The sequence below is a fragment of the Salmo trutta genome, chromosome 14 (genome assembly GCF_901001165.1).
Source record: "Salmo trutta chromosome 14, fSalTru1.1, whole genome shotgun sequence".
Classification (NCBI taxonomy): domain Eukaryota; kingdom Metazoa; phylum Chordata; class Actinopteri; order Salmoniformes; family Salmonidae; genus Salmo; species Salmo trutta.
The window spans coordinates 66,459,741-66,482,603 of NC_042970.1; the positions used below are offsets into that span (position 1 = coordinate 66,459,741).

The window sequence follows — 22,863 nt, forward strand, 5'->3', positions numbered from 1 at the left end:
GTAACTTCATTCTAATCTTTATACATTTTGTATACAATTGCGAACGCTTTGGAGAAAAACATCTATGCATCTCGTCACCGGAAGTTGTCACACTGCTGATGCTCCGCCACCAAATGCTACATTCCCCAATAAATCCAAAGCTGTAAACAGGTATTTAACTTTATATTGACAATTGTGTTATCCCAAGTTTCAGAGAGAGTGTTGCCATATATACGCTTTATATCATGCAAAAGGCAATGTTTAATTAACTTGACGAACAATAACACACGCTGCTGTTGAGAGATTTGCTAGCCCCTCATCCCAATGTTTACAAATGTTCCCCCCAAGCAAGTGTGGCTGACCAGTAGAATATGACAGCTAGCTAAACCATGTGCAACTGAATCATAGAGGCCTTCAAATGAGTTGACAGTAGACTGCTTATTGAGAGACAAACACATTTCTTAAAACAAATCATTTAGCTATATATGTAGTGTAGCTAGCTAGTACAGAACTGTGCTGTAGCCTATTTAAACTCACCCTTATTAAAAGCCCAACCTGTTTGACGAGCTAAACACAGGTAGGTCTAGTTGTAGTCAACTGCATATTTAAATCAGTCACGTTAAAAATGTAGTTACATACACTACCGTTCAAAAGTTTTGGGTCGCTTAGAAATGTCCTTGTTTTTGAAAGAAAAGCATTTTTTTTGTCCATTAAAATAACATCAAATTGATCAGAAATACAGTGTAGACATTGTTAATGTTGTAAATGACTATTGTAGCTGGAAACGGCTGATTTTTAATGGACAATCTACATAGGTGTACAGAGGCCCATTATCAGCAACCATCACTCCTGTGTTCCACTGACACCAGTCTCAAAGTCAACAGTGAGTCAACAGTGAAGAGGCGACTCCGGGATGCTTGCCTTCTAGGCAGAGTTGCAAAGAAAAAGCCATATCTCAGATGGGCCAATGAAAATAAAAGATTAAGATGAGCAAAAGAACACAGACACTGGACAGAGGAGTCACTTCTTCACTGTTGATGTTGAGACTGGTGTACTATTTAAGAGACTGGTGTACTATTTAATGAAGCTGCCAGTTGAGGACTTATGAGGTGTCTGTTTCTCAAACTAGACACTCTAATGTACTTGTCCTCTTGCTCAGTTGTGCACTGGGGCCTCCCACTCGTCTTTCTATTCTGGTTAGGGCCAGTTTGCGCTGTTCTGGGAAGGGAGTAGTACACAGTGTTGTATGAGATCTTCAGTTTCTTGGCAATTTCTCGCATGGAATAGCCATCATTTCTCAGAACAAGAATAGACTGACGAGTTTCAGAAGAAAGTTCTTTGTTTCTGGTTATTTTGAGCCTGTAATCGAACCTGCAAATGCTGATGCTCCAGATACTCAACTACTCTAAAGAAGGCCAGTTTTATTGCTTCTTTAATCAGAACAACAGTTTTCAGCTGTGCTAACATAATTGCAAAAGGTTTTCCTAATGATCAATTAGCCTTTTAAAATGATCAACTTAGATTAGCTAACACAATGTGCCATTGGACACAGGAGTGATGGTTGCTGATAATGGGCCTCTGTACGCCTATGTAGATAATCCATAAAAAATTGGCCGTTTCCAGCTACTAGTCATTTACAACATTAACAATGTCTACACTGTATTTCTGATCAATTTGATGTTATTTTAATGGACAAAAAATGTGCTTTTCTTTCAAAAACAAGGACATTTCTAAGTGACCCCAAACTTTTGAACGGTAGTGTAAGTTGTGTAGATATCTTTTCCCCAGATGCTTGGAGAATGGGGAGAGGTGTGGTGGCTGATTTTGGCCCCAGTGAGTTAATCTCTGGCCTGTGCCACACGGACACCCTTGACCCGTTCCCAGTGTGGCGGGATGGAGCCATCAGCCCCTGTTTTAACCAGCTGGTTCTGGGAGCCCTGGCTCACACTGTGGTGGCCGTCTTCAGTGCCTGCTACCTGAGTGCTCAGAGGTAACGTTAGGTCACAGTCAGGCTGCTCACAAAATCACAAGGCGTAGGCTAGAGCATTCTGGCCACTATTAATCCTACAGCACATACAGTAGCATGTGATACAGGCCCGCATATTGTACCTACATGTACCTAGGTAAAATAAAGATGCATGATTTCTACCTCCAGAACAGTAAGTTCATGTCTAGTTCATGTCTGTACTGGATCCCATTCTGTAGATCGGCATCTTTATCAGTTATTATATCTAGCCAGGCCATATTTCAGACAGCTCATCTACCATTTTATCCTTTTGCATTACACAGATGCAGCCTCCTCCGGTCCTCTCCCCCATGTGGCTGGGGCCTCAGGTTGGTCTCGGCCCTGCTGGTGGCCCTGTTCTTTGTGGGGGACTTGGTCCTGGTGGCCCTCCTCCACCGGGGGGACATGTACCTGGACGTCCTAGCTGATGGATGTGCCATTCTGTCCTGGCTGGTCCACTTTGGGGCCCTGCTTGTCCTCCAGAGGTCCATCCATAGAAGAACCAGGGGTCCCTCTTTGTTACTACTGCTGGTGCTGTTGCCTATCCCTAACCTGGTGGTCACCCTGCTGGCTTATGCCCAGGATACCACCTACCTGGACCTGGCGGAGCCCCTTAGAGTGGCACGGCTGGTGCTCGCAGCCGCCCGGGGACTCCCTCTCCTGGTCTATCTCCTGGCCTTCGCTGCTCCCTGCGTCGGTGAAGGGAGTTACACCTCCATGTCCGTCAATGATGCAGACAGCTCTCTCCTCATCCCAGAGAGTTCCTACCAGGAAACGGGAGCGATGGTGGCAGAGGATGGCAGTGGCTGCATCTCCCGCCTGCTGTACCTGTGGTTGAACCCTCTGCTGAGGCGCGGGCGGCGCGGGGAGCTGGAGAGGCCATGCGACGTCTATCTCCTTCCTCGGAGACTGCGCACAAGCGCAGTGCGCCGACACTTCCTCCGCTGCTGGGAGGACTGCCAACAGCGGGCAGCAACACAGAGAGGGAACACTACACCCAGGCCTGCAAACATGAGCCTACAGAATGGAACATGGACTTCACCCCTCCAGGAGGAACTATCTGGTATAGCAGTGGAGGTAGGACTGTTAAAAGTGTTGCACAAAGCCTTCGGGCTGCGCTACTACCTGCTTGGTGTGCTGAAGCTAGCGGGCAACATGCTGGGCTTTGCGGGGCCCCTGCTCCTCAGCAGCCTGGTGACATACATGGAGGAGGAGGGGGCCCCCTTCAGCCGGGGGGCCTGGTGTGCCACAGGCCTCTTCTTCAGCACCTTATTTTCCGCCCTCATCCGGAACCTCTTCGTCTTTGAGGTCTCAAAGGTCTCACTCTCGGCGCGCGCCGCCCTCGTCTCCTCCATCTACGGCAAAGCACTGCGGGTCAACGGCGGCGGCCTGGCGGCGCGGTTCACCTTGGGTGAGGTGGTCAACTTCATGAGCACAGACACGGACCGCGTGGTCAACTTCTTCAACAGTTTCCACGAGATGTGGAGTCTGCCCTTCCAGTTCTCTATTGCCCTCTACCTGCTCTACCTGCAGGTGGGCGTGGCCTTCCTAGGAGGACTGGGTGTGGCTCTGCTGCTGGTGCCGCTCAATAAGGTGCTGGCCTCGAAGATCATGGAGAATAACAAGCACATGCTCACACATAAGGATAGTCGTGTCAAGGTGAGAAATTCTCTATGGCTTTGGCTATCTTTGACTTTTATCTTAACACACCAACCATAGCAAACATCAATATGGACACTATTATGTTTAGAGTAGTACTATTAAGTAGTTATAACGTAGTAATTGCATTATACAACTTCATACATACTGTACGGGTTCTTGTAGACCTAGTCCTACAGCTTTTATATTAAAATACTTTGATATCAGATGTGAGATGTGAACTCATTCAATGTCGTCTGTCTGCCCTGTCCTTGCCTTCCAGCTAATGACAGAGGTCCTCTTTGGAATACGAGTCATCAAGTTCTACAACTGGGAGGCCTACTTTGCCCAGAAGATAGCAGCTTGTCGGAGGCAAGAGCTGTCCCACCTCAAGGCCATTAAGTACCTGGATGCTCTGTGTGTGTACACCTGGGGAGCTCTACCCGTAGTCATATCTATCATCACCTTCGTCACATATGTGCTGCTCGGCCATGAGCTCACTGCAGCCAAGGTAGGCATGTTTCATTTTGTGAAACTAGAGCGCTTCGCTTTTAAATGTGAGCAAACTATTTTGCAATCAATCTGTTCCAATGTCCTCACTAGCATACCACCTTGTATGAAGTAATGTTTCGGATAGAACATTCCAAGTGGTGGCTATGCCAAAATGGACATGGGAAGAGACGTATTAACTGTTGAAAGACCTACTAGCTGATACCCAGGAACACAATGAGGATGTGGGTACATGAGACTAATTCGAATAGGGACACTTTCCCTCCCCCATTGCAGGTGTTCACCACACTGGCTCTAGTGGGCATGCTGATTCTCCCCCTCAACAGCTTCCCCTGGGTCCTCAACGGTACCCTGGAGGCCAAGGTGTCCCTGGACCGCATCCAACGCTTCCTCAAGCTGCCCAACCAGGACCTCGATGCATACTTCAGTCATGGTAGGTGTGTGTGTGTATGTACGTGCGCAGCATAAATAAAGTACATTTTGCTTGTACATACATTATTAATTAATACATGTGCAATAACTCTGTCTATGAAAGTGAGATATGCAAATATGTGTATGAATGATTTTCATTGACTTTGTGGCTCCAACTTACAGTGGCCCCTGAGGACCCCCAGGACACCATTGTGATGAGTCAGGGCACATTCTCATGGCAGGGGCCTGGGGGGCCAGACCACCCCACAGAGGGAGATACAGGCTCTGAGACTGAATCCACCAAAGGAAGTCTGCTGCTCCATAGCCTCAACCTCACCATCACTAAGGTGTGTACCCTGCATCACAAACTATGTAACCTATACAGTGTGTAAATTATGGGGTCTACCATCTAATCACTGCAATGTTGTAATGCTTTTTTTCTTGTCCGTCAGGGATCCCTAGTTGTTGTGGTGGGCAAGGTGGGCTGTGGGAAGAGCTCGTTACTGGCAGCCATCACTGGAGAACTCAACAGGTAGTGCTCATTGCCTCATTTACTAAGTTTACAAAGCTCAAGTAAATTTGTTTTGTTTGTTTATTTCAATGACCTTTTTGGATCTATCATTGAGTTATTACTTCCCTCTGTAGGCGTGCAGGTGTTGTATACGTCCAGGGCAGGGAGAATGGGTTTGGTCTAGCCGCTCAGGAGCCGTGGATCCAGCATGCAACAGTTCGGGACAACATCCTGTTTGGCAGAGACTACAACAGTTCCTTCTACCAGGCCGTGGTGGAGGCCTGTGCACTCACAGACGACATCAATGTGAGACTCACCATCTCTCTTTTTCTTTTTCACTCTCTTTATTTGTTTCTGTCTCTACTTCAATCTCTCTTATCCTCACAGACAACCTCAATGCTACCGTTCTCCAATGTTCCATTTTATTTTGGCCAAGTACAAGCTTTACTTGACAACCCCTAATATATTTGTGATATATCCAATGACTGTTATAAACACAAATTCCAAACTCGGTGCATATGAAAGTATTTGACTGAATTGTATTGTTTGTCCAGATTCTGCCTAATGGGGACAGGACCGAGGTGGGAGAGAACGGAGTTAATCTGAGTGGAGGACAGAAAGCTCGCCTGGCCTTGGCCAGAGCTGTTTACATGGTAAGAGTCCTCACCAGAATCCATGGTAGCACAACAGCCATCTAGAAAAGACAGAGACTGTGTTTCAGTGAATCTCCAACTTTATTTAACAAGCAAGCTTTTACCAGGTTAGGAGTTTGGATAGCAGAAAACATTCAATGATTAGATTTTTGTACTGAATGTCAATTTCTCTTTTTGTCTTTATCTCTCTTGCACACATCTGCATACTCCCCCTCTCTCTTTTAAACACATAAGGAGAAAGACATTTTCCTCCTGGACGATCCACTGGCAGCAGTAGACACTGACGTGGCCCATCACCTCATGGAGAGATGCATCATGGGAATCCTCAGGAGCAAGACCAGAATCCTTTGCACCCACCGCATAGAGTTTGTGGACAAAGCTGATGTGGTGATTCTCATGGACAATGGAACAATTATTAAAACTGGTAGTGAACTCTGGCCTTATGTTCTTCAATTGATAATGGAATAATTAATTACTTTTCTGTGTTAACACATTTATATGTCTGAATAAACTCTGTATGTCCTTCTCATTCGTTTTAAATAGGTACACCTGAAGAGGTCCTTCCTTTGGTAGAAGCAGTGCCCAAGAACCGGAAGAATGACAGTAATGCAAAGGAGAAAGGTACCCGTAGTCATTAATGTCTCTTAGCATTGTGTTTTTGGAATATATTGCTTGCGACATAGTGCTAATATCACTGATGCAGAGGAACGAAGCTCCATTTAATTAATTTCTACATCTTGAATTGAGTGGTGGACTACTGTATGGAAAAATTGCCAGGTGTTTTTATGTGCATTCTGACTTGAATCAGATGTTATTGAGCGAGAGGAGGAGCAGGGCCCGTCCAATGAGCTGTTTGCAGAGGTGGAGTCTTCACTGTCAGGGGAGGAGCAGAAGGCTGTGGGCGGGCTGGCCTGGAAGGTTTACCACGCCTACTGGAGAGCGGTAGGAGGGGCTTTGGCTGTCTCCATCCTACTGTCCCTACTCCTCATGCAAGGTACAGTGACCACCTGGTGCCTTAATCACATCACACTTCTGTTGCCTTTGCAGGCTTGTATATGTTTTGCACATTTTGCTGTCTCTGTCCCTCAGCCTCTAAGAATGTGTCTGACTGGTGGCTGTCCCACTGGATCTCTAACCTGAAGAACAATGGTTCCGCCCAGAGTGTTCTAATGCCTGCCTACAGCTCACCACATATGCTGCTATTCTCTCCTGGAGGACTAATGTAAGTTAGATAAAGGTTCTTACAACGTTGGGACTGATACCCTAGATAAGATTCCAATTACTCAGAATGTGCAGTGTGATTCCTCTTATATAATCCACTTACGACTCCACACTGCTTTAAGTCATACTTAGATACATTTATAGACAGAGCCTCTAAATATTTTAGATTGTGCAGTAAAAGGATTAGGTTTCATAGAGGTGTCAAATCCCACAGACATCCATGATGCAGCACACACGCATGACAAGATTTATTAAGCAATTGCATATTAAAATGTGTGTTTTCTCCCCTTATCTCCAGGTACCCGGTCAGTATTATGGAAACGACACCTTTCGCCAACATGAGCTCAGAGGTGAAGTTCTATCTGACAGTTTACGGTTCCATTGCGGGGGCTAACACGATCTTCACCGCCATCCGAGCCTTCCTCTTCGCCTATGGAGGCATCCGTGCAGCATCGGTCGTCCACAACAGACTGCTGGACACAGTCCTCAAGGTGGGCATTTTCTGTTCAGTTGACCCCTCGGGAAACTGGTTTAGTCATGGTCATGGTTTCAATCATGCAAAGGCAGTATTTTAAATTTGTAGCATAAATATGATTTTTTTCTGAAAAATTCTCATTGTTCAATTCTCATTGTTCAACTGAGAGCAGTTGAGGGGAAGATGGCTCATAGTAATGGCTGGATGGAGTCGATGGAATGGTATCAAACACATCAAAGATGTGGTTTCCATGTGGTTGATACCACTCCATTGACTCCATTCCAGCCATTATTATGAGCCGTCCTCCCTTCAGCAGCCTCCACTGGTGTGAGAGTTGATGCTTTCAAATAATTTACAGTGTACTTGTTGTGTGTCCACACATTTCTAGTGTTGGGTACTGCTTGTAATTTTATATATATATATATATATATATATATATATATATATATATATATATATATATGGCATATTATTATACATACATTTTTTTGTACATAAACAAAAATGCTTTATTGGATAGAGGAGAGACAGTGAGAAAGCTAGTTTTAGGCTGAAAAGGCATTGGTCCCATGCTGCAGCGCTATATGTGATCGGGAGGCAGCGGTTTAGACTGCTAGACCACCTTAATCCACGTGTTTGTAATGTTTACTATTTACATTGCCATGATAGAGTACAAACACACCTAACTAACCCTGACTCGCCTCTCTATATCAATCCAGGCTACAGTTACCTTCTTCGACACTACACCACTGGGCCGTGTCCTTAACCGCTTCTCCTCCGACCTGTACAGCGTGGACGATACTCTCCCTTTCTTCCTCAACATCCTGCTGGCTAACATCTTCGGCCTACTGGGCATGCTGGTAGTGATGAGCTACGGCCTGCCCTGGGTCCTAGTGCCCCTGCTTCCCCTGGGCCTGCTTTACCACTGCACACAGCGCTTCTACCGACACACATCCAGAGACCTAAAGCGTCTGTGCAGCCTCACCCTCTCGCCGGTGTATTCGCATTTCTCTGAGACGCTGAGTGGCCTGGGTACCATCCGAGCAAGTTCCAGTGCCTCCAGGTGAGGACGGTAAAGTTAGAATGAGGAATTGATATTTTGGGCCAACCTAGATCTGTGGTTACCAACTTTGATTTGGCTAGTTGAATCAGGGGTGTTAGCGGTTAGTGCTGAGCTGGCACAAAAGCCTGCTTAAACTGTACCTCTCTAGGACCAGTCCAAGGTCCAAGCCAAAACATGTTTTTTGTGCTGGCTACTACTGTAATATTTGAAAATGTAAAAATAAGTGAATAGGATTTCAGTATAAATACACAGTTGTCTGCCTGCGGTTACAGCTGAAATATTGCTGTCAATGCATGAATTAGGTAACCTTTGAGTGGAAGGAGGTTCATGTTCTCTGTTGTGGCTCCAGATTCGAGGAGGAGAACGAGCGGCGCCTGGAGCAGAACCAGCGCTGTCTGTTCCTTAGCAACGCCGCCATGCAGTGGCTGGACATCCGCCTGCAGATGATCGGCGTTGTCGTGGTAACGGGCATCGGCGTGATCGCCGTCGTCCAGCACCAGTTCAAATCCATCGACCCAGGTGAGCAGCCAGCTAGCATGTTAGCATGTGTCCCATAGTCAGCACAGGCTTAGCACCACACAGGCCTTGACTCAGATTACACTGTTGATGTCTACTAGTTGTTGAGGCTGCTGCAGAGGAGAATCTAGAAATAGTATCAGTACATGTACACTGAGAGTAGAAAACATTAAGAACACCTTCTCTTTCCATGACATAGACTGACCAGGTGAATCCAGGTGAAAGCTATGATCCCTTATTGATGTCACTTGTACAATCAACTTCAATCAGTGTAGATGAAGGGGAGGAGACAGGTTAAAGGATTTTTAAGACATGAGAAAATTGAGACATGGATTGTGTGTGTGCCATTCAGAGGGTGAATGGGTAAGACAAAATATTTAAGTGCCTTAAAGGGTTTTGTAGTAGGTGCCAGGCGCACCGTTTGTGTCAAGAACTGCAACACTGCTGGGTTTTTCCATGCGCATCAGTTTCCCGTGTATATCAAGAATGGTCCACCACCCAAAATGCATCCAGCCAACTTGACACAATTGTGGAAATCATTGGCGTCAACATGGGTCAGCATCCCTGTGGAACGCTTTTGACACCTTGTAGAGTCCATGCCCTGACGAATTGAGGCTGTTCTGAGGGCAATATTCTTTTGTATTGAGTATACTCTAGACATGTCCTGTTTGCTGTGTCTAGGCCTTAACTGTTTGTCCTATGGGTGTTCTCCCTAACAGGTCTGGTGGGTCTGTCCCTGTCCTATGCTCTGTCCATCACAGGCCTGCTGTCAGGCCTCATCTTCAGCTTCACCCAGACAGAGATGCAGCTGGTGAGTGTGGAGCGCACCGAGGAGTACTCAACCACCCTGCCCACTGAGCCACAACACAGCAACCCACAGGTGAGGAGTCCTGTGAGGGCGTGTGTCTTGTAGCATACCACTCAGCTGCACCTCATTGAGCGGGTTTCACAATTCCTTTTTTTCAATGTCAGAAGTGTACGCCACTCTGTAGACCTTTTGAAGGTTATGTGGCAGGTTTTCAGTGGTTGTCTTTATGAGGTGTTGGATAGATGTTATTTCTAAAATTACTAAATCTATTTGTTCAAGTTCTTTGGGTCTTTTAGCCTGGTCAGTTACTTCTTACTGAAGTGGCCATTCAGGGGAATAGAAAACAAGTACATTTGTAAGATGACTGAGGACCCATCTACTTCCTTCTTTACCATAGGTGCCCACCTCGTGGCCGGAGCAGGGTTGGGTGGAGTTCCGTGGGGCCGTGCTGTCCTACAGAGAGGGCCTGCCCAACGCCCTGGACGGGGTGAGCCTGGTGGTCCGGCCTGGGGAGAAGGTGGGGGTGGTGGGCCGGACGGGCTCAGGAAAGTCCACCCTGTTCCTGGCCCTCTTCCGCATGGTGGAGCTGAACCAGGGTCAGATCTTACTGGACGGAGTGGACACCAGACAGGTGGGACTGGCCCAGCTCAGGTGAGAGGATTAAGAGATGATGTTGATGAGTATGGTGGTGGTATGATAATGGATTTTAATGTTTTTTTGTACTTTTCCAACTGCTAGACTCAACATTATTGTGTACTTGGATGATGATGGTGATCTGTGCATCTGTAATAAAAGCCCTTTATAGGTGATGACATTCATCGAGCCCGTCTACATATTTTGAACTACAAAAAATCTGTGTTCCTTCATTCATTCATGAATCTAGAGTAGTTGACAGATCAATCTTTCACACTGTATTTGTGGCTCCCCCTGCAGGTCCAAACTGGCCATCATCCCCCAGGACCCGTTCATGTTCAGCGGGACAGTGAGGGAGAACCTGGACCCATGTGGACGTCACCCTGACCCCCAGCTACTGGAGGTCCTGGAACACTGTCACCTCAGCCCTGTCATCAACCGCATCGGTGAGAAAGAGGGAGGGTGGGAGAGAAAGAGAGGGGGAAGAGAGGATTGAGGCCAGTAGAGGAGGGTGATTGTGATAGAAGGGAGATGGATGATGAAAAAGCATGCAAATGAGAGGGTGATATAGCAGATAAGAAATAGGAAGAGTAGTTGAATTAAACAGACAAACAGAATGAGAGACCAATGGAGAGAAGAGGGGTATCAAACGGGTGAAAGCAAGCCGGTACCATGTCCCGACAAAATAAATACTGGTGGTATGCCGTCCTGGTAAAACGTGGCCCATCGCAATAATTAAAAGGAAATACCAAGAAAACTATATGCAATTACACCATTATTTAACATTACCGCATGTCAGTTGCATGAAAATGAGTGAGTTGTCTTGAAATCGGTCCGTATACCCTCTAAATTGCGCTGTGATTCGAAGAGAACACAAAAATGTTGCCAAGGCGGAGATAAGTGACCGAGATGCACACGTACAGCATTGGATGCATCAAGACAGGCTACAAGTGTAGTGGGCCTAATGACAATCGACGAATGTCATTACACTTTTAGTTTTTTTGTAACAGATTTGTCTTTCCATTCAGAAAATTGCGGGTGCACTGTGGATGCTGGAATTATTTTGTGAGTGGACAAACGTACGTGTGTAGCTAACAGGAGTGCCTTTTGAAGTGATTGTTTCACAATCAAGTGAAAACCTCATGACTGGTTGTTTTTATACCACATTAAAAGTTAATACATGATAAAAGTTATATGACACGGCAATCATATGACATTAATAGCGATTCTATATGTAATATATGCATCTATATGTCATTCTATGATTAGACTAGGGCTGTTAGGGTGACCGTATTACCGCCACACCGGCAGTCAAATTCCACGTGACCGTTTAGTCATGGTAACTAGGCTTCTCCAAGCTCTGATGCGGCTGATCGTCATTAGTAGCCTACCAAACTTGCTAACTGCCTGGTACTCAGCACTCTATTGTCCTTCTAATCACTCTGACATCAATGCAAATGTAATCGAAAATCAAATCAAACACTTCATGAGCTCATGTTGCGCAACATTTCTATAGGATATGCAATTGCGGGAGAAAAGTGTTTTGATGGCCTCTATTAAAAAGAGGAGGATCCCATCAGCTTTCTATAAGCTAGGCTTTCCTAATATTAAACACATTGCTTTGCTTTAAAACAGAAGTATAGCCTACCTGGCTGGCATTAAAGTTAACCACGGGAAAAGTTTCCTTCATTTGCTATTTAAGTGTATAGATTCAAGCAGACCACCATAGTCCCTGTGCCCAAGGAAGCGAAGGTAACCTGCCTAAAGGATTACCACCCCGTGGCACTCACGTCGGTAGCCATGAAGTGCTTTGAAAGGGTGGTCATGGTTCACATCGACAGCATCCTCCCGGACACCCTAGACCCACTCCAATTCGCATACCGCCCCAACAGATCCACAGATGACGCAATCGCACTCCACACTGCCCTTTCTCACCTGGACAAAAGGAACACCTATGTGAGAATGCTGTTCATTGACTACAGCTCAGCTCAACACCATAGTGCCCACGAAGCTCATCACTAAGCTAAGCACTCTGGGACTAAACACCTCGCTCTGCAACTGGATCCTGGACTTCCTGACGGGCCGCCCCCAGGTGGTAAGCGTAGGCAACAACACATCTGCCACGCTGTTCCTTAACACTGGGGCCCCTCAGGGGTGTGTACTTAGTCCCCTCCTGTATTCCCTGTTCACCCACGACTGCGTGGCCAAATACAACTCCAGCACCATCATTAAGTTTGCTGACGACACAACAGTGGTAGGCCTGATCACCGACAACGATGAGACGTCCTATATGGAGGAGGTCAGAGAACTGGCAGTGTGGTGCCAGGGCAACAAGCTCTCCCTCAATGTGAGCAAGACAAAGGAGCTGATCGTGGACTACAGGAAAAGGCGGGCCGAACAGGCCCCCATTAACATCGACGGGTCTGTAGTGGAGCGGGTCGAGAGTTTCAAGTTCCTTGGTGTTCACATCACCAACGAACTATCATGGTCCAAACATACCAAGACAGTCGTGAAGAGGGCATGACAAAAACTTTTCCCCCTCAGGAGATTGAAAAGTTTTGGCATGGGTCCCCAGATCCTCAAAAGGTTTTACAGCTGCACCATCGAGAGCATCCTAACCGGTTGCATCACCGCCTGGTATGGCAACTGCTTGGTATCTGACCGTAAGGCGCTACAGAGGGTAGTGTGAACGGCCCAGTACATCACTGGGGCCAAGCTTCCTGCCATCCAGGACCTATATAATAGGTGGTGTCAGAGGAAAGCCTATAAAATTGTCAGAAACTCCAGTCACCCAAGTTATAGACTTGTTTTCTCTGCTACGGCAAGAGGTACTGGAGCACCAAGTCTAGGACCAAAAGGCTCCTCAACAGCTTCTACCCCCAAGCCATAAGACTGCTGAACAATTCATGAAATTACCACCGGACAATTTACATTAACCCCCCATTTCCATTTTTTTTTAACCTCAACTAGCCTAACCCCCAGCACACTGACTCAGTACCGGTGCCCCCTGTATATAGCCTCGTTATGTTATTCTTATTGTGTTACTTTTTATTATAACTTTTTATTTTAGTCTACTTGGTAAATATTTTCTTCTTCTTCAACTGCACTGTTAGTTAAGGGCTTGTAAGTACCGTAAATTTCGGACTATAAACCGCAACTTTTTTCCCAGGCTTTGAACCTCGCGGCTTAAACAATGACGCGGCTAATATATGGATTTTTCCCGCTTTCAAATGTTTTTTTCTCCAAAAAAACATTCTGTGACGTGCTCAGTTTTTTGGCGGCATGAAGCTTTCATTAGACCAATGAAATTGCCGAATGGGTTACGGTCAAACAACTTTTTTGTTTACTGTTTAGATTAAATCGAGCGCTCTCAAACTTCCCATCATTCTGATTACGGTAGTCATTTTGTCACCCTCATCATGGCAAAGACACGGAGAAATGAATATGATGCAGCTTTCAAGTTGAAGGCGATTGATCTGGCTGTTGGAAAAGGAAATAGAGCTGCTGCACGGGAGCTTGGTCTAAATGAGTTGATGATAAGACGTTGGAAACAGCAGCGTGAGGAATTGACTCGGTGCAAAAAGACAACTAAAGCTTACTGCTAATTTTTTATTTTTTGTTGCAAGCCGTGTTTCGTTAAAGCCTATTTATTTTTGTTATAAGCCGTATTTCGTTAAAGCCTGTGTAAAGTTAATTTGTTTCAATGTACCGGTAGGCACCTGCGGCTTATAGACATGTGCGGCTTATTTATGTTCAAAATATATATTTTTTTTTAATTCAGTGGGTGCGGCTTATATTCAGGTGCGCTTAATAGTCCGGAAATTACGGTAAGCATTTCACGGTAAACTCTACACTTGTTGTATTCGGCGCATGTGACAAAGTTTGAGTTGATTTGAGAATAGTCTAATGTGTGACATTATTAGCCTATCACTTGTGAATGATATATTATCAATTCTGAATGATGCCGCTTGTGTGCATTAAGGCAGGAAACACCTAATGTAGCCTAGCCCATAGGCCTATATGTTTTGATAAGGTTTGAATTACAACTAAAGTGGCCAAGTAACTTCTTAAAATTAAGCACATTAATCCGCTTAATGACCGGTGTAGAGCCTAACGTGCATACATAGGCGGCATGCGAGTTTCAAATTTGGGGAAAATTATTTTCACCATAAAAATACACCTTTACAATAAGGAATTACATGCATAATCGCATTTATGGTCATTTTTGTGAATGGCGTTTTCCTGCTAATTGATTGCATTTTGGAACATTCGCGCTTATAGCCTACTGCCGTGTACGTATTGCTGCGCTTATAATGTGAAGAAATAGCCCAATAGTTTATCAACATTTTAAGCTAAATGTTCTGATCTGTTACATCAGCCTCATTGCTTTTAAAAGTTTTTTTATTTTTATTAAATTTGCTAAAACCCTGTTCTCGCTTTGTCATTATGGGGTATTGTGTGTAGATTGACGAACAAAATGTATTTAATACATTTTAGAATAAGGCTGTAACGTAACAAAATGTAGAAAAAGTGAAGGGGTCTGAGTACTTTACGAACGCACTGTATATTCAGACCAAGCACACAACTGCCACTGGCCGTAAAAAGGCATTGTTTTTTTTTAACCTCTCTGGGCTAGGTGGCACCAAATCGTCCCACCTACGTAACAGCCAGTTGAATCCTGTGGTGTGATTTTCAAAACGTTTGAAATGCTATTACTTCAATTTCTCAAACATATGACTATTTTACAGCTATTTAAAGACAAGACTCTCGTTAATCTAACCACACTGTCCGATTTCAAAAAGGCTTTACAACGAAAGCAAAACATTAGATTATGTCAGCAGAGTACCCAGCCAGAAATAATCAGACACCCATTTTTCAAGCTAGCATATAATGTCACAAAAACCCAAATCACAGCTAAATGCAGCACTAACCTTTGATGATCTTCATCAGATGACACACCTAGGACATTATGTTATACAATACATGCATGTCTGTTCAATCAAGTTCATATTTATATAAAAAAACAGCTTTTTACATTAGCATGTGACGTTCAGAAAAAGCATACCCCCCGCAAACTTCCGGGGAATTTACTAACAATTTACTAAATTACTCACGATAAACGTTCACAAAAAGCATAACAATTATTTTAAGAATTATAGATACAGAACTCCTCTATGCACTCGATATGTCCGATTTTAAAATAGCTTTTCGGATGAAGCACATTTTGCAATATTCTAAGTACATAGCCCAGCCATCACGGGCTAGCTATTTAGACACCCAGCAAGTTTAGCCTTCACCAAAATCATATTTCCTATAAGAAAAATGGTCTTACCTTTCCTGTTCTTCGTCAGAATGCACTCCCAGGACTTCTACTTCAATAACAAATGTAGGTTTGGTCCCAAATAATCCATCGTTATGTTCCATCAGCGACGTTTTGTTTGTGCGTTCTAGACACTATCAGAATGGTAAATCACGGTCGTGCGTATGGCGCATAACGTGACAAAAAAATTCAAAATATTCCATTACCGTACTTCGAAGCATGTCAACCGCTGTTTAAAATCAATTTTTATGCAATTTATCTCGTAGAAAAGCGATAATATTCCGACCGGGAATCTGCGTTTCGGTAAATAGAGGGAAAAACAGAAAGACGGGGGCGGACAGTGCACGAGCATGAAGTCCTTTGTCCTCTGATAGACCACTTAGCAAAAGCGCTCCTGTGTTTCAGCCAGGGCTTTGAATTACGTCATTCAGGTTTTTCCCGGGCTCTGAGAGCCCATTGGAGACGTGGGAAGTGTCACGTAACAGCAGAGATCCTGAGTTTTTGGAAGAGATGTCAAAGAAAGCAAATAAATGGTCAAACAGGCCACTTCCTGTAAAGGAATCTCTCAGGTTTTTGCCTGCCAAATGAGTTCTGTTATACTCACAGACACCATTCAAACAGTTTTAGAAACTTTAGGGTGTTTTCTATCCATATATAATAAGTATATGCATATTCTAGTTACTGGGTAGGATTAGTAACCAGCTTAAATCGGGTACGTTTTTTATCCGGCTGTGTAAATACTGCCCCCTAGCCCCAACAGGTTATTAAGGGGGCATTACGGCCACACTAGGGGGATGCCGCCGGGAAATTTGAGGCATTATCAAGTGCTTGTCAAATTGTGAATGAGAGACTGATGAAGTGTGTGCAGCCTGTACAAGCAACAAAGCAGAGCTCATGCCTTTCATGCAACTTTTTTCAAATCTTCCTTAGTCGCATCTTGCAGCCTTAGAATGTATTAAAAAGAAGAGAAAACATCCTTTCTATTTTATTCAGCTACAGTTGAAGTCAGAAGTTTACATACACCTTAGCCAAATACATTTCAACTCAGTTTTTCACAATTCCTGACATTTAAATCCAAGTAAAAATTCCCTATCTTAGGTCGGTTAGGATCACCACTTTATTTTAAGAATGTGAAATGTCAGAATAATAGTAGAGAGTGATTTATTTCAGCCTTTATTTCTTTCATCACATTCCCAGTGGGTCAGAAGTTTACTTGCACTCAATTAGTATTTGGTAGCATTGCCTTTAAATTGTTTATCTTGGGTCAAACGTTTCAGGTAGCCTTCCACAAGCTTCCCACAATAATCTGGGTGAATTTTGTCCCATTCCTCCTGACAGAGCTGGTGTAACTGAGTCGGGTTTGTAGGCCTCCTTGCTCGCATACACTTTTTCAGTTCTGCCCACACATTTTCTAAAGAATTGAGGTCAGGGCTTTGTGATGGCCACCTTGACTTTGTTGTCCTTAAGCCATTTTCCTGCATCTTTGGAAGTATGCTTGGGGTCATTGTCCATTTGGAAGAACCATTTGCAACCAAGCTTTAACTTCCTGACTGATGTCTTGAGATGTTGCTTCAATATATCCACATCATTTTCCATCTTCATGATGCCATATATTTTGTGAAGTGCACCAGTCCCTCCTGCAGCAAAGCACCCCCACAACATGATGCTGCCACCCCTGTGCTTCACGGTTGGGATGGTGTTCTTCGGCTTGCAAGCGGTCCCCTTTTTCCTCCAAACATAATGATGGTCATTATGGCCAAACAGTTCTATTTTTGTTTCATCAGACCAGAGGACATTTCTCCAAAAAGTACGATCTTTGACCCCATGTGCAGTTGCAAACCGTAGTCTGGCTTTTTTATGGCGGTTTTGGAGCAGTGGCTTCTTCCTTGCTGAGCGGCCTTTCAAGTTATGTCGATCTAGGACTCGTTTTACTGTGGATATAGATACTTTTGTACCTGTTTCTTCCAGCATCTTCACAAGGTCCTTTGCTGTTGTTCTGGGATTGATTTGCCCTTTTCGCACCAAAGTACGTTCATCTCTTGGAGACAACAAGTCTCCTTCCTGAGCGGTATGACGGCTGCATGGTCCCATAGTGTTTATACTTGCGTGCTATTGTTTGTACAGATGAACGTGGTACCTTCAGGCATTTGGAAATTGCTCCAAGGATGAACCAGACTTGTGGAGGTCTACAATTTCTTTTGTGAGGTCTTGGCTGACTTCTTTTGATTTTCCCATGATGTCAAGCAAAGAGGCACTGAGATTGAAGGTAGGCCTTGAAATAGATCCACAGGTACACCTCCAATTGACTCAAATAATGTCAATTAGCCTATCAGAAGCTTCTAAAGCCATGACATAATTTTCTGGAATTTTCCAAGCTGTTTAAAGGCACAGTCAACTTAGTGTATGTAAACTTCTGACCCACTGGAATTGTGATACAGTGAGTTATAAGTGAAATAATCTGTCTGTAAACAATTGTTGGAAAAATACTTGTCATGCACAAAGTAGATGTCCTAACCGACTTGCCAAAACTATAGTTTGTTAACAATACATTTGTGGAGTGGTGGAAAAACGAGTTTTAATGACTCCAACCTAAGTGTATGTAAACCTCCGACTTCAACTGTATGTTCAATTGTATTCTTCATACTATAAAATAATGCCACGGAATTCTAAGAAAATCTTGTCTGCTAAATGAACTAGTGTAGCCCACAGCCATATGGCAAAGCCAGATCAGGGCCTAACATAACGACAACTCAGAGTATGCTATTCTGTTCTTCTGAAATAGGCTACATTTTCTTCATATCATGATTCTTTAGACCTGTCTAAAATAAATAATGGATTTATTGTCATGGTGTAGGTTATATTACATAGATTTATTAGACATTTTAAAATGTATAGGTTCCAAAGGTCTACATCAGTGTGGAAGCCAGGAGATGCTAAATGTGTTTGTTAATTAACGGTCAATTACTGTGTGACCGGCAGTTATTTGCTTTACAATCACAAAATGTCATGACCGCAACAGCCCTAGATTAGACCCATTTAAAAAAAAAACATAGTATGTCTAGTACCTGTAAGAAATTAATTCTACTTTCACGTTTGGTATCAAACCAAGTGAGAGTGAAAGAACAAGGAGGGAAGAGACTGACGGTAGTAATTAGTTCATGTTTCTGTCTGTAAGAGTTCGGTCAGGTGGCCTCACTAACATCTGTGTATCTTAGGTGGTCTTGGTGCTGAGGTGGGAGAGCGGGGCAAGTCTCTCTCTCTGGGACAAAGACAGCTGCTGTGTCTGGCCAGGGCTCTGCTGACTGAAGCTAATGTAAGAACCAGCCCGCACCATCATCCATATATCGATTACTAACATGGCTTTGAATTCATCCATCCATACCAATTACTAACATGGCTTTGAATTCAACCATCCATATTAATTACTAGACAATCAGCTGGGCTAGACAATCTGGACCCTCTGTTTCTAAAATTATCCGCCTCCATTGTTGCAACCCCTATTACTAGTCTGTTCAACCTCTCTTTTGTATCTTCAGAGATTCCTAAAGATTGGAAAGCTGCCGCGGTCATCCCCCTCTTCAAAGGGGGTGACACTCTAGACCCAAACTGTTACAGACCTATATCCATCCTGCCCTGCCTTTCCAAAGTCTTCGAAAGCCAAGTTAACAATCAGATCACTGACCATTTTGAATCCCACTGTACCTTCTCCGCTGTGCAATCCGGTTTCCGAGCTGGTCACGGGTGCACCTCAGCCACGTTCAAGGTACTAAACGATATCATAACCGCCATCGATAAAAGACAGTCATCACCGTATTCTTATTGGCAGACTCAACAGCCTTGGTTTCTCAAATGACTGCCTCGCCTGGTTCACCAACTACTTCTCAGATAGAGTTCATTGTGTCAAATCGGAGGGCCTGTTGCCTGGATCTCTGGCAGTCTCTATGGGGGTACCACAGGGTTCAATTCTCGGGCCGGCTCTCTTCTCTGTATACATCAATGATGTCGCTCTTGTTGCGGGTGATTCCTTGATCCACCTCTTCGCAGACGACACCATTCTGTATACATCTGGCCCTTCTTTGGACACTGTGTTAACAAACCTCCAAACGAGCTTCAATGCCATGCAACACTCCTTCTGTGGCCTCCAACTGCTCTTAAATGCTAGTAAAACTAAATTCATGCTCTTCAACCAATCGCTGCCCGCACCCGCCCGCTCGACTAGCATCACTACTCTGGACGGTTCTGACTTAGAATATGTGGACAACTACAAATACCTAGATATCTGGCTAGACTGTAAACTCTCCTTCCAGACTCATTAAGCATCTCCAATCCCAAATAAATCTAGAATCGGCTTCCTATTTCGCAGCAAAGCCTCCTTCACTCACGCTGCCAAACATACCCTCGTAAAACTGACTATCCTACCGATCCTCGACTTTGGCGATGTCATTTACAAAATAGCCTCCAACACTCTACTCAGCAAACTGGATGCAGTCTATCACAGTGCCATCCGTTTTGTCACCAAAGCCCCATATACCACCCACCACTGTGACCTGTATGCTCTCGTCAGCTGGCCCTCGCTACATATTCGTCGCCAGACCTACTGGCTCCAGGTCATCTATAAGTCTTTGCTAGGTAAAGCTCCGCCTTATCTCAGCCCACTGGTCACCATAACAACACCCACCCGTAGCACGCTCTCCAGCAGGTATATCTCACTGGTCATCTCCAAAGCCAACACTTACTTTAGCCGCCTTTACTTCCAGTTCTCTGCTGCCAATGGCTAGAACGAATTGCAAAAATCGCTGAAGTTGGAGACTTATATCTCCCTCACTAACTTTAAGCATCAGCTATCTGAGCAGCTCACCGATCGCTGCAGCTGTACACAGCCCATCTGTAAATAGCCCATCCAACTACCTACCTCATCCCCATATTGTTTTTATTTACTTTTTTTGCTCTTTTGCACACCAGTATTTCTACTTGCACATCATCACCTGCACATCTATCACTCCAGTGTTAATTTTCAAAATTGTAATTACTTTGCTACTATGGCCTATTTATTACCTTACCTCCTTACTCCATTTGCACACTGTAAATACATTTTTCTATTGTTATTGACTGTACTTTTGTTTATCCCATGTGTAACTCTGTGTTGTTGTTTTTTGTCGCACTGCTTTGCTTTATCTTGGCCAGGTCGCAGTTGTAAATGAGAACTTGTTCTCAGCTGGCCTACCTGGTTAAATAAAGGTGAAATAAAAAACTAACATGGCTTTATCTCTCAACCATTGTTTCCTCTCTATAGATTCTGTGTATTGACGAAGCTACAGCCAGCGTTGACCAAAAGACTGACAAACTGCTACAACAGACAATCAGAGAGAAGTTTCAAGACAAGACCGTCCTCACCATTGCCCATAGGTAAATGATTCAGTGAACACAACTTTACATAATAATCTTAAGTGCTTTAGTAGACATTTATACTGAAGTTTTCATGGTACATTTATAACGTAATTTGATGTCATACTTTATTAAACTGACACCTTGATTTTCTCTGTCAACAGGATCAACACCATCTTGGACTCCGACAGAGTGCTGGTGATGCATTCTGGGAAGGTGGTGGAGTTTGACACCCCTGCTGATCTGTGCCAAAGAGACGACTCCATTTTCTGCAAGCTGGTTGGTGGGAGGGGAGAGTGAGAAGAGAAGCTATCAGAGGACTAAAGACAATGGGAAATGTCAATGGGGATCTCTCTCTCTCTCGGTTTCCCCACAGGAGGGCAGTGGTGGTCGGACTCGGTGGACCTGTCCAATGGAGGTGGTAGAAGTTGGCCCTATAATAATTACTGGTCCAGGGTCAGATAATTAAAAAAAATTCACCCCCATAATCATTAAGGTTAGAATTTAGTGTAGGGTAATCTGATCCTAGATCTGTGGTTAAGGGTTGAGACTTCTGCCTTGAGGCCCACCGACTGACATTTGACCTCAGAGAGCAAGGTCTGAATAGTCCAACCCAAGCGAGATTTTTCTTTTACTACATTTTAGGAAGCCGGGTTAATTTTCTAACCTGGGCGTCGTGGAATTTCTCTGCTTTTTATTCAGGAAACACGTTAATGTGGTACAAAGGAACTGATGTGTCAGTAATGAAGGAACATGGAATAAGTACTTTAATTGATTTTGTGTTGAAGGGAGTATTTTATAGAGCTATAATGGATTTTGACTGAAAAGTTGTCTTCCTAGAGCAAGTCAGTCATTCACTTTGCAGCATCGTCAATCATTTCTGAATGTCTGAGATTCCTCTTGCACCTGGTCTGTTGGCAGTATGATAGTTATAGCTAGACAGAGCGCACAATAATGGACATACTTCACACTGATAAAATGCATGTTTACACATTGTTTGCTGTATGGACGTGTTGCAGACGAATAGACTGAGATAAATAAAGACAATTTAAAGTTACTCATGTTCTATTTGTTTACCATTCACACAGAGCACATTTGTTTGGAAGCTCCTCACAATATTGTTACATCTGATGATTTCAAGCCATTCTGTAGCAGAACTACTGTATATCAGTCATTTGAGAATGTTTCTGTTTTGTAATATACTGTAAGAGAGAACAACTCAGGGAGAATCGCCTTTACATACAGCGTTTTAACTTGTGGTCAGTACTCTCATGTACAGTAATATGAAGGTGTAGCATGTTCAAAATAAAATGTCTCTACTGGTTTTACACGTCTTGTCACTGTTTTTATTTATTGAGTTTGCTTGAACGTCATTTTGATAATCGTCATAATTAGTCATTAGTTATATTTCTGTTTTACACATCCCATGTTATTGTTTTGTTTGGGTTGATCAAAATGTCAGTATGATTACATAATTGTCATTAATGGTAATTGGAAGGAGGAGTAGCCCCACCTTAGAAGGTATGGTTACATAGTAAGAATGTTATGTCTCATAAATCAGTTCTATTCAAGTCTTAATCTCTAGATCATGCCGTGAGTCATGAATGAACGCCTAGCTGCCCCTCCCTTGAAACAAGACAACTCTTTGGCACACCTCTGCATTTTTGTTATATAAACAGACAATAATTTTTTTGTACACCTGTCTTGGTGTGTTGATGGAGAAAAACTGAGCACT

The 22,863-nt window shown here is 43.9% G+C and overlaps 1 protein-coding gene across 2 annotated transcripts; it reads left to right on the top strand.

Annotated features, from left to right (window-relative positions):
- The first annotated feature begins 7 nt into the window (after positions 1-7).
- abcc10 (ATP-binding cassette, sub-family C (CFTR/MRP), member 10) lies at positions 8-22,458 on the top strand. 2 transcript variants are annotated; one of them, XM_029776994.1, is made up of 22 exons: positions 8-150; positions 1,753-1,969; positions 2,269-3,643; positions 3,906-4,133; positions 4,409-4,565; positions 4,727-4,890; positions 4,996-5,075; positions 5,189-5,360; positions 5,609-5,707; positions 5,942-6,131; positions 6,251-6,328; positions 6,516-6,701; positions 6,797-6,929; positions 7,227-7,419; positions 8,123-8,466; positions 8,816-8,985; positions 9,702-9,862; positions 10,188-10,441; positions 10,724-10,869; positions 18,959-19,056; positions 21,037-21,149; positions 21,293-22,458. In XM_029776994.1, exons 2-22 carry the CDS (start codon positions 1,779-1,781, stop codon positions 21,426-21,428), a joined length of 4,668 nt encoding a protein of 1,555 aa, XP_029632854.1. In that variant the 5' UTR covers positions 8-150; positions 1,753-1,778; the 3' UTR covers positions 21,429-22,458. The 2 variants fall into 2 exon arrangements, with proteins under 2 accessions (XP_029632854.1, XP_029632856.1); XM_029776996.1 differs by having other exon boundaries at positions 1,768-1,969.
- The last annotated feature ends 405 nt before the right edge of the window (positions 22,459-22,863 follow it).

Coding starts and splice junctions, on each gene's coding strand:
- abcc10 (XM_029776994.1), top strand. CDS start 1,779: ATGGGGAGAGGTGTGGTGGCTGATTTTGGCCCCAGTGAGTTAATCTCT. Junction 4,566..4,726: donor CGATGCATACTTCAGTCATG/GTAGGTGTGTGT, acceptor TCCAACTTACAG/TGGCCCCTGAGGACCCCCAG. Junction 9,863..10,187: donor CACAACACAGCAACCCACAG/GTGAGGAGTCCT, acceptor TCTTTACCATAG/GTGCCCACCTCGTGGCCGGA.